The sequence below is a fragment of the Melanotaenia boesemani genome, chromosome 4 (genome assembly GCF_017639745.1).
Source record: "Melanotaenia boesemani isolate fMelBoe1 chromosome 4, fMelBoe1.pri, whole genome shotgun sequence".
Lineage (NCBI taxonomy): Eukaryota > Metazoa > Chordata > Actinopteri > Atheriniformes > Melanotaeniidae > Melanotaenia > Melanotaenia boesemani.
The window spans coordinates 28,361,146-28,373,212 of NC_055685.1; the positions used below are offsets into that span (position 1 = coordinate 28,361,146).

The following is a 12,067-nucleotide window of genomic DNA, read 5'->3' on the forward strand; positions in this document are numbered from 1 at the left end:
GGGGGGGGGGGGTTGTACTCTGCTTTCACTCTCGCTCAGTCTTCCCAAACACTGCCGGGCTTCCACCACTTCTAAATGTTTTAAAAAATAAATAAATAAAAAATCATCTTTGGTTATAGCTGGGGTGCCCAGCTCCGGTCATCGAGGGCCACTGTCCTGCAGGTTTTGGATGTTTTCTGCTGCAGCACATCTGGTTCAGCATGTTTGGACAACACTTGACAAGCTGTTGAGAAGAGCCATTTAACTGAATTGGGCATGTTGGAGCAAGGAAACGTCTAAAATCTGCAGGCCGCAGCCCCTTAAGGAACGGAGCTGGGACTCTGGGCACCCGTGATTAATTTCACAGTTCAAAACAGTGAAATACATCCATGACATTAACTTCACAGGTGGTTACTCTTCCGTGTGGACTTCATTCATTTTCTATTTTCTATTCCAATTCAGGATCACAGGGGAATCTTGAGTCTATCCTTGTAACTAGCAGGCGAGAGGCAGGGTACACACTGGACAGGTCACCAGTCCATTACAGGGCCAACACAGAGAGAAACATCCACACACTCACTCCAAGGGAGAATTTAAAGTGACCAAGAGAATTTAAAGTGATCAATTAACCTCATATGAATGTCTTTGGATGGTGGGAGGATGCCCGACTACCCAGAGAGAACCCATGCGTACATGGGGAGATCATTCTAACCGGCAGAATACCATTTAACTAGAAAAGGGAAACAAGAAAATTACAAAAATGACATTTTTTAAATGATAGAGGGGAAAGTTTGGCACAATTTGTTCTCCCGTCTTCAGATAATTAAGTGCAGAAAGAGTCATGTAACTGAACCACAAACTCACATATAAATGTAGCCATGGCTAAGTAGTTTCAACTAAATGCTAAGGCAACTTTTTATTATTATTATTTAGCTTGACTCAAGGTGGCGTTGTTACTATTTTTTTTTTTAGAAGAACTGTAAAAACCCTGTCTGTTTGGTGGTGGGTTTAGAAGAACGTTTTTGGGGTGGGATGAAAACAACTGCAGGTTTAATGAAACCAACTCAACTACAACGTGCCAACAGTAAAACAAAAACAATGATTTAAAAAAAAAAAAAAAAAAAAAAATCCTTTCTGCGACTGTTTTAAATTAATTTGTGACAACCTTTATGAAACATTATCACGTCATAAACTGACTGCTTGCAGTGACAGATGTGTGCATTGACATGTCACCTGAATGTAACAGTCGACAAAATTAAAGATTTGATATAAATGTAACTAAGTTTTGGGATTTAGTATATTTTTCAAAAGGTATAGACAAGAATAATTATTATTTTTAAAATTCTTTCATATTTCACAGTGGCTGACTGGATTAAATGCATATGGTGCATTAAGTTTCAATGCTTGCAGATAAGACCATAATGTCAAGAGAATGTAATGCATCATAAGACTGACATGTATTCAGATAATTCAGTGCATTCATATTTAAACACTTACGCTTTTAGGACAATTACATCTTTAGAATTACTAAATGGGCATTTACTTATTTTAAATTAATCAAATTTGACAGTTCAATTTAAATTAAAGGAGCACAAAAAGTGTGCTTAAACCAGTAAACTTGTAATCGTGTTTCTAATAGCTCATTTAAAACTAAAGTCAATATGACAGTGATACAACTCAAAAGATTTTCTCAACAACTAACACAGGAGTCTTCAAGAATAGTCCTTTAGCCTTATTGGGTGGCATTTTAAAGCTTTTCTTGTTTGTTTGCTGCTTTTTGTTGAGTTCTCTGTCAAAATGGTTAACACCTTTTCAATAATGTTGAGGTCTCAGCTCTGACAAGATTAATCACCCGATACGATCAGTTGCTACAAAATTTCAGGTTTTTTCCTGCCGTACAATGGCTTTTTGATGGCCATCCTTCCATTTCTGAAGAGGATTCAAATAGATGGATTACCTGAAGGGCCAGATACAGCTCTCACATTTTTTATGGGTTATTCCCTACCCATTTATTTCTGTCAAGAAATTTTATTTCTTTATTTTTGTTCTTCAAATGTAGATCACTTAGACAATTATTCATCCGTTTTAAATAGTTTTTAATTCTGCCATTTCTGTTCCACTTCACTTGTCCAGTTTCCTTAAAGCCGAAAGCTTTTGTGGATTACCCTTCTTGGAACAAAAAAAAAACAATTCCATGCTAATCAAAATATTTTTTCAGCATTATTCATAAAGAAATATGTCTGTGACAGGTTGCTACTAAAAAGTGCCTAAAGGCACAATTTTAAAAAATAAATAAAAACAGTTATTTACTAAGCTGCCCATTATGTTACAGCACTGGCTCATACATTGAGTTTGGTGCCACTGAATGCTTGTATGATTCATAAGTCAGTGTTACACAGCCAAACATATGAAAATACTCACGCCTCTATAAATGTTCAGGTGAATGGACTGGACTGAAAATGGATGAAAAGGCAGGCAATGTCCCAATAAACTTTGAGAGACCTTCATAAAGACTGCAACAAAACTACAGCTCTTAACCTTAACACTTCAAAAGATTACTTAAAAAAAAAAAAAAAAGCTTGGCACAAAGTAAGACATGGAAACTCAACACTTTTTCACAGAACCATGCATGCATATTCTTATCATGCATTTCAAGAATGCATGTTACTACAGAAAAAAAGTGTCCCATAAGGGTACTCTTTACATAAGCTTAAGCAGCAAAAGAAAAAAATCTACAAAATCAAATGCTGCCCTGTCTCATACAGGCTGGGAGTAAGGTTGCATGCTTGCTTCGAGGTGCAGTGACAGAGACCAAGTAGGTGGCTGCCCCTGTTTTTTTTTTTTTTTTTTTAAATCTTTTCCTTTTTATCTTTGCCAATATGTTTTTTTTATACACTTGATAGCTGAGATGAGTTCAGGCATTAGACATGTCATCTTTGTTTATTCACATCTACAGCAGCATCAACAGACAGGAACACTGAGCAGCACAATATATAATATGACACGTTTTCTTAAATAACTCCCAATTTCAGCAACACCAGCATGGAAACATTATCAGCTACAGTATCGTAGTGCATTATGAATTACAGAAGCATATGAATTTGTAACAGATGTCATTTTGGAGAGGACTCTATGTTGTTCTAACCCCCATTTCACCCATCAAAATCATTGTGCCTGGTGTTATGCACAACACCTAAACGTCACCATAAGCTTCTCTTCAAGAAAGGCTATTTTCCAACATGCTGAAATTTACTGGAAGTGTTCAAAGACATGTACATGCTAAATATGTACTTTTTGCCTTTACATGCATAACATGCTCGGTCGACTGTCACCAATAGTTTAGCAAAATAAATAAATGAATAAAAACAAAAATAATAAACAAAATAAATAAGCCCAACATATGGACAAACAGCTGAAATCCAAACTTTCATAAGGGTGACCATTTTTTTTTATTTATTTTCCCCCCACTAAACCTGCAGCACTGTCTTTACCGAGTGCTTTTAGCACAACCTGTATGTAGCAATGCTGTTTAACTGTTGCGTTAGACTCAAGTGGAGGGATGATGCTTTGCACAGATGTATCAAACAGCATTAACACAAGTGTACCTAACCTAACAAGCTGGCACTGGAGCACAGAAAGTAGATGCAGTTGCGTGCTCACAACAAAGTAACTAAGTGCAGTACACCAAATTGACCTACTAACCCAGAACTATATTGCATGGTTGGTAAATGCCATTAATAACAAATAAAACATTGTTAGACTAAGACCAAATATTAATTACTGCGAGTTTTACGTGTATAATGTGTGTTAGGGCCTTTACCTTGTCCGTCAGACGCTGACAGGGCAGGTGAATTCAGCTTCGGCCGCTTGGAGCTGGGAGGTCCGACATCCAGCAGGTTTTCAGCCATAATTGTTTTCTATTCTGTTTTCTTAAGTTGACAACTGTGAATTTTAAACAAGGAAGCTGCTTGATCAATCCAAGCCTTCCCAGTTAGCACATTAGCAAGCTGGCAGCCTGCTAACGTTAGCTAACTGGCTAATATCTAGCTAATTGATTGCTACCAGCTAAGTTAACTGTTAGCGTTAGCTATTCCTTGCTGTGAGAGTCAGTGTCTTTCAAAAGAAATGCAATAGCGCCCCGCTTCGCCACCGCCATTCACCCCATGATAATCCAACACCCAACACCCACATTATTATCATTAAATAACCCAAAATAAAATGTTCCCCATGTACAAATCAAGCTTCAAGATGAGAATCCAGACAAATCAGGTGGATTGATGCATTCCGGGAGAAAGTCGCAATTTCTAGATGTTCAAAGTACCCATTTTGCGTGACGTCAAAATTTCTTCATGCAAAAATCGCGCGAATCTCCACAAAAATGCACAATTGCATAAAAATCCAAGATTTTTGCAAATCCCCTCGAAAGTCACGATCTGGTCTCCGCTTGCCCACGGTAAACAAAACTGCTCCCGAACGGCGACAGGGGCTGAATCGCCGCACTCTGAAGGGGAAATCAGATATACGGAGCTGTTCTGCCCGACGACCACCGATCCAATTCCCGTTTATTCGCACAAAATGTCTCCGATGCGACGTTAAGGTTTCGTTTTATGCAGAAGGACGTTGTCATATCCCGGTTAGGATGGTCGATTTCTACGTAAAACCCAGTGTTGGACCGAAATCCCAATTCCGAGCCGCGACAAGATGGCGGCTGTTGATTCCTTCGATACAAAAAAGTTTTTTTTTCTTTTCCAGATCGACTGTGGAGGGGGAGGGGCCGCGCAATCACGCCCTACGTGAAAACACTACATCTGTTAGCCGCTGGGGGCGCTCCTGCACTGCCAGAAGCACAAGCAGTTTACATGCGTCTCAATTAAAATTTTCACAAATTTTTCAAATAAATTTTATTACTTTAAAAATATTAATCGAACAGAAACCCATAAGTTAATTATATACACTTTTCAAATCTCTACATTCTACTCCTCAGATTTGTTTTCATGTTAAAAATTAGAATGCTTAATTTTTAAAGCCTATTTACAGATTTTGACCCCTTATATTGAAGTGTTTTCAAACACATTTATCTAACCCTTGCAGAAGCAATAATGTCTGCTTTTAGTCATACTTTCTTTTTAAAAATGACAAATTACCGATGTCTAAAACTATTTACTTGGTTCTACTGTTTACAGTAGTAAAGTAATCAGGCAGCTGATGATATAGAGCTCTTCCATGGGCTATTAGTTCTGGGATCTTCTGGATATTCTTATAGCGTTCTAAACCTTGGGCAACATTGGTGCAAGTAATGCTTCTTTACGCTTTTGAGTTTTTGCCCTGTCATATCTTGTAATGTCATCTTAAAATGTCAAAAATCTTCTGATAACCAGTAACTGTGTGCTTATACAATTGTTCAAAATGAACTTGTCTTTATACTTTACAATAGACTCTTTAGTTTTCTGCTTGGACATTTATTTCTCTCATACTGGAAAAAAAGAAGAGGAATAAAACCATATATCTCACACTTACACAAATAGACACAATCTGATAATACATGTCTCTTTGTTTTCAGACAAAAATCTCTGACACATGCACATGTATAAAAAAATCATGTGTGACAAAATAACTGCATATGTACAAACACTGAGTGCTTTGTGCAAATGTGTACAGATTACGATCATGTGTTGATAAATGATACATGGGTAATGTGCACAAAACATATATAATACATCTCATCCATAAACAAAAAAGCTAAAATCAAAAACTAATAACATTTCAAATCAAACAACACTGTATAACTTTTGTATGGGTTGATTTTATTTGCAGTTTAATAGTTGTCACCATTTACTAGTGATTAGGTGATGCTGTTTCATGATGATGAACGTAAATGCTAACATTATGCCCTTCTATGTCTTTTATTATATCACTGTCATAGGACACAATCACATTGCTTCAACAAAAAGGGATTGCTAAACAACTTATTCTTCTTGCACATTACTGTTTTTAAACTACGTTTTTGTGAAGGGAGTACTGTTTTCTAATCCATTCCCTTTGCCAAAACTGAAACAAATCTCACCATTCACAACTTATTAATACAATATCCTAATAATCTTAAAGAAGCAAAGCATGATGATTTAAATTTCCTGCAATATTGGGAATATATGCTTCAGGTCCAACATAAATATAGAAAGAGGGATACTGAAATTAAATAAAAGAAAGTTGAGTGTGGTGTGGAATAAAAAAAAGAGATGGCTCACATGCAAAAGAGATCACAAACACATCTCCCCCCTTACTGCCTCACAGATCACAGAGGTAGTGGGGTTCACTTTAATATTTTATTTACGGGACTGTACAGCCCTGTACTACTGGAAAGGTTGTGTAGCCATGGAGTCCACCTATAACTCAAAAGTATTTTGGGGTAGCCTCTTAATGCTGTGCAGCCACATGGCTTGAAACCCATGGATTATCTTAAAAAAAAAAGAAAAAGAAAAACTACATAAGGCAGAATGGTAATTTGGAAAATGTTAGTTAGAAACAAGAACTTTCCTTCATGACTGATACCTGATATTTTAATTTTTTCTGTAACTTTGTGTGCTCTGATTCATTACATTTGACAAATACAAGTAAGATGAGATAAATGCATCACAAGAGGACAAGAAAGTTTGCATCACAAGAGCAGATCTCACGTTACTCTACGTCTGAAGCTACAATGACGGCTTAAGGGGATGCTTCTTTGGATTTTTATGGTATTATATGCTACTAAGATTATGTTATTTGATATAGTCACATCTCACATTTACTTATTAAACATAATCAAAATGAAAAGGCACTGGTTGTTTATGTTTGGAATGCACAATGGCAGAGGTAAACACATTTTCATGCTACAGATGATACAGATAAAAAGAGATGGTTCCTCCATTCTGTTGTCATGTCTGTATCTTTGCATGTGGCCACACTTGAAGGAAAGACTCTGTAATGTGTTGGTGATGTGTCAACTGATGCATCTGAAATTTCAGGCCTTTCCTGCTTTTTCTTTTTAAATAATGTATAGTTTAAATGTCATTCCTATACAAATGAGACAGCTGCAACGAGATAACGGCTTAAAAAAGGGGGTCTAGTACGATTTCCTTTTGCACCTTTTTTTTCTCTTTTTGATATTTAGTACAAGTCTGAAGTTTCTCACACACATACCGAACATATACACACAGAGTACAAGAGAAAAATAAGTGCTTTCAAGAGAAAAGGCAAAACATGAAGTGAATAAAGACAAAATAGAACAAACAGAGGCAGCTGTTCAATGTGAACACGACCACAACATTTTAGACACCTGGTTAATAACAGGATGAATACACTGGAAAGAAGCAAAGAAAAACAAAACAAAACAAAAAAAAAAAAAATGGAATTTGTCAAATGAAAATTGCAGCAAACACTGTAGAAGCATAATTTTCTCAAAGATACAATCATAATCTATCCTTATTATGACAGCATAAAAAACTTACTGAAAACCAAAATACTTAAAAAAAAGAAAAAGAAAAAAATACAGTCATACTTTTAGGCACCACAAAACAATCAGCTAGTTTAGGTTGCACTGCACCTATAGATCACTCTATTAAAGTGGCACAATATCGATACAGTAGAGGGCCCCTCTTAGGGAAGAGGTTTTAAAAAGTCCCAACCCTTCAACAGCAAATCACACAGCTAAAGGCAGACAACACTGATCTGTTGAGTAAATCTGTAGCAATGGTCTAATCTTTTTTTTCTTTTCTTTTTTTTTTTTCTTTCTTTTTATGTCTAGTTTTTGGCAATGAAAGCAACAAATGGAGCATCACACAATTTTAACTCTGAGGTTTAACACAGTACTGTGGAAAAAAAAATTCAGTTGCTCTGTTCTTTGATACGGAAGCGACTGCACGCGGACCGCCCCGTCATCTACGTCTAACTACACAGTGATTGTCCCTCACAGTCCTGTTAAAAGTTGTATTCCACCCAAAATCATTGAAGTATTCAACTCTCACCCCACTGTAGCTTTTTAATGGATAACTGGTGTTGTTCTGGATTTGTTTAATTGCATCATATGAAAAGACCACAAACAGTAATTAATTCAATCTACTGGCAGCGCTGCCTGTTTTGAAAGCTTGGCGTAGGTTATTTTATTGTCTTAAAATTATTACAATCAGCAAACCAGGTAACATAATACTTCTGTTGAAACTGCACCAAGTCCAATAATGGAAAAGTCTCCAAAAATGTCTCACAATTTACTGTCTCAGGACTCGTGAAAAAATAGAGTTGCTGCGCTGGCTTTGAGTTAGATGTCATTCCTCATCTTTTTTTCAGTATGTCAAGAAAGTTCTCTGGTGTATACTAAAGTTTAAAAAAATCGCTTTCTCCATTTTTAAACTCCTGTGACAAATTTACAAACTGGACTGCAGCCGAATGCCACAAAACGAAGGGAAGTCAAAGGCTATCAGATGCAGATTGATTTGGTCTTTTCATTCATTAATTAAATCTATTGACAATACAAAATAAAGTGGGTTTCTATTTTTTGCCATCTATAAGGTTAAATGCATGAATCAACCCACCTTCTCAGCCTCCCGCTGCATCTTTCCAGTCTACAGGGGGTGAGTGTTACATACTCAAAAAACTGATTTTGGAGTGACTTTAAGTATATTTAAAGTGCCTTCCTGCTTTCGTGATGGCATTACTCTTTAAAACCACCTATAGATTCCCTTATCTAATTAGATTTTGTGCTTTTGATTGAAAGAACTCATTAAAATTTCTTATAAGCTAATAAGCAGTAATAAGATACCAAATACAAGTGGTCGATAAAACACTGTGCAAGAACTGTGCTTATAATGTGCATTTAGCTACAATACCAGCTAAAATCTACACAAGCTGCTTTTGTAGCATGTCCCCTTGAAAGTGAAACTCTGGCATAAATGAATACTGTGTTTAAGCCCTCGTGTAAAAGCAGAATATGTAAACTAACACTGCATCATGTGATTCCCTCATTTTTCCCATAATTTCCTGCTCAGCCCATCATACTGTGCTGGCACTTAAATTAAATCTAAAAAAAAAAAAAGAGAAGAAGATTTTCCTTACGCAATAGTCAGGACTTTGATCAAGTTAAAACAACTGATATGGCACAAAGATAATGATTTATAAAGAAATATTTGCATTTGAAATAAAAGCACGGAGTATGAACCACCAGCGTGTTGTGTAGTGTGATATTCTTAAAATTTGTTCAGTATTTATATTTATTTGTTCACTGTTCTAGTCCTGAAGGCACTTGATGACAAAAACTATTACGGAAAAAATAAGCAACACCGATATATCTTCCCTCTCTTTGTCTTGACCCTTTTCATCCTTTTCCTCCATTAGAAACCACTGTGCTCAACACAGGTCTAACACGCACTAAGGCAACACTCCAATGAAAAATCTCGGTAGCCGTTTTAAAAGCCATTGATGCCGTTATTTTTGTCGAAGTGACCAGCTCCTTCTTCTGTGCCAAAAACGCTTTGCTTAAAGGAAGCCCACATCTGCAACCAGAACCAGGAGAGGCAACAGCTGGGGTTAGTCGGGGAATATAGGGCAGGGGAGATGAGGGATCAGAAACGAGCATAAAACTCCTCATTGAGTTTTGTAAACTCGTTGGCCTCTTCTTCTTCATCTTCCTCCTGAAGTGCGAGAGGAGCAGGCTGCACTGGGGAGGGCGCTTTTGCAGCACTGGCTTGTGGGCCTGGCTCAGAATGGGCAGGGGGCTGAATGATGTCTATGACAGGGGATTGTTCAGGTAGGTGTGCAGCGTCCCTATATCCTTCGTCCCTCACTTCTGAGCACTTGGCGGAGATAGGCTCAGGCCCTGCCCCTACAGGCCTTACAGTGCATTGGGGCTGAGGGGAAAGAGTGGAAAGAGAGAAGGTTGAAGGAGTGGAAGGAGAGGCAGGAGGAGCTACTGCCTGGGCAGCGTATACTGAAGTGTTACTGGCAGGTAAAGCCGCAGACAAAGGTCCAACTCCAGCTGCCAGCTCCATTCGATCCTGGCATGGACTTTCCTCACTTTTGGGGTAGAGAAAGGTCCTCATTTGGCCTTTGCCCTTAACATTCACTGTCCCTCTGTAGTCAAACTCTAAACCCATGGCGCTGAGCACAGCATGGCTTTCCTCGCTCACTTGCACCCGGCATTCCACACCTGTGGAGTCCATGCGGCTGGCAATGTTGACCGTGTCCCCCCAGATGTCATAAAGCAGCTTAGTGGTGCCAATCACCCCTGCTGTTAGGGGCCCGTGGTTAAATCCAATACGAAGTTTAAAACCAAAGCCCAGCATGTTTTTGTTGAAATCATCCAGGACACCCATCATCTCAAGGGCAAAGTTGAAAAGTGCCCTGAGATGGGCATGTGGAGAATCATCATCTTCCTCAGCCAGCTGCTGGACATTCAGTCCTGATGCTGCCATGTAAGTAGAGCCGATAGTCTTGATTTTTTCCACGCTTTTGAATTCAGCTTTCCGTAGGAGTTCATCAAAGTCTCCAATCAGCTCATTCAAGACACGGTAGCACTCTTTTCCTCCCTCATAGCTCTCTTCATAGAATTCACTAAAGTTAACAATACTGGCAAAAATCACACCAACACTGTCATGGTTCTTGGAGTAGCTTTGGGTCAGCTGAGAATACAAAACAGAAAGCACATTTCAGTTATTTTACTCAAAAAAGGTAAATAAACTTCTACTTTGGTACATTTCATTGTAATGGATATTAATTATTAATGAATTGATAATTAATATGATTATGGCAATAATAATAATAATGATAATAAAGAAATGTTGAGGCTATTTTTCTCATCGATCTAAACTCGAAACATTCACAAATTAACTAAAAATAAAAGACAAAAGCCTAAACTAAATCAAATCTGATATTTCTGATTCAACAGCAAACAAAAACCTTGAGCTGGTCGGCGACATGGATTGGGATGATGTTGTCCAGTAACCATTCCGCTTGGTCTCTCATCATCTGAATCTTGGAGCGGTGCTTATCAGCCTCCACGTTGCCATGGTAATGGAGACGGTAGCTGACCTCAAACTCACGATTGAGGAACCAGACGAGGAGAAGAAGCAAGAAAAATGCCAGGATGGCCTCTGGGACCAAGAGTTCAAAGAGTTGCTGAGGAGGGCCTGGACCCAGTTCTGAACCACCTTCACTCAGTGTGGAGATGTTCAGTCTGAGGAATAAAACAGTATGACAGTGAGTCCAGAATGAGAGAAATCTAGGGAATTAATAAGAAAAGACTAAGGATGGCTCTAAGATACAGATGTTACCTCGTAGATCTACAACTTAAAGTTTAACATACATTTATAGTTTTATTTTATTTATAGAAAATGGCAAAGCATTTGGGATTATAAGAGTTTCCAATATGGACTGATTATCTCACACTGAGTAACTATTCACATTTTAGGCAGAAAAATAATGTGACAATTTGAGCTAGTGACTTCACCCTAGTTTATACAGTCAGGTTCAGATTAAACAGATAAAACTAGAATTATAAATTGTAGTATGTGGTCCCGTTAAATAAACCTGCAACAAGTCTGTTTAATGAAAGTCTGGTCAAAATCTGTATTAATCACAGTAACATTAGCACAATTTTAGATTAAACATTACATGCACATAGTCAGAAATACTAATAAATTGATTTTTAAAGGTCTGTGTATTCACAAATATACAGAAGAACAATGCTAGGAAACCAGTGCTGTAGAAATAACTGCAACACATGTCAGATTCAATAAAGACCATCTGGTTGTTTCACAACACTTCAGTGACAATAATCTGTGCACACTTAAAACAAATATTTAGGTTTTTGGAAAAAAGACTGTTTGTATTTTGTAGGTAAAACAGCAGTGTACATTTGCACTAAAGGCTTTTTCCATTTGTGAAACACAGAGTTGGGAGTGTCATGGTTTGAGGTGCTATGCTACACTTTCCAGTGGTAGACTTTTAAATGAATAAAAAAAAATTTTTTTCTTTATGGATGATGCAACATGGAAATTACCCAGGGCAAACATCACATCAAAAACAGAATGGTTAAACAAGAAGAAATTAAGTTTTCAAC

General features: G+C 37.5%; 2 protein-coding genes across 6 annotated transcripts in view; both read right to left on the reverse strand.

The window, feature by feature from the left end:
* crebbpa (CREB binding protein a) overlaps window positions 1-4,698 on the reverse strand; it is a 47,489-nt gene extending 42,791 nt beyond the window's left edge. For all 5 annotated transcript variants that reach the window (XM_041982119.1, XM_041982117.1, XM_041982120.1 and 2 more), the window contains exon 1: window positions 3,800-4,698. In XM_041982119.1, the coding sequence (XP_041838053.1) occupies window positions 3,800-3,887 (88 nt within the window). In that variant the 5' untranslated portion in view covers window positions 3,888-4,698. The remainder of the gene's footprint in view (window positions 1-3,799) is intronic.
* An 814-nt stretch (window positions 4,699-5,512) lies between these two features.
* adcy9 (adenylate cyclase 9) overlaps window positions 5,513-12,067 on the reverse strand; it is a 50,328-nt gene continuing 43,773 nt past the window's right edge. The window contains exons 10-11 of the mRNA XM_041982141.1: window positions 10,906-11,182; window positions 5,513-10,628 (exon numbers count right to left, since the gene is read on the reverse strand). Coding sequence (XP_041838075.1) covers window positions 9,573-10,628; window positions 10,906-11,182 — 1,333 coding nt within the window. The 3' untranslated portion in view covers window positions 5,513-9,572. The remainder of the gene's footprint in view (window positions 10,629-10,905; window positions 11,183-12,067) is intronic.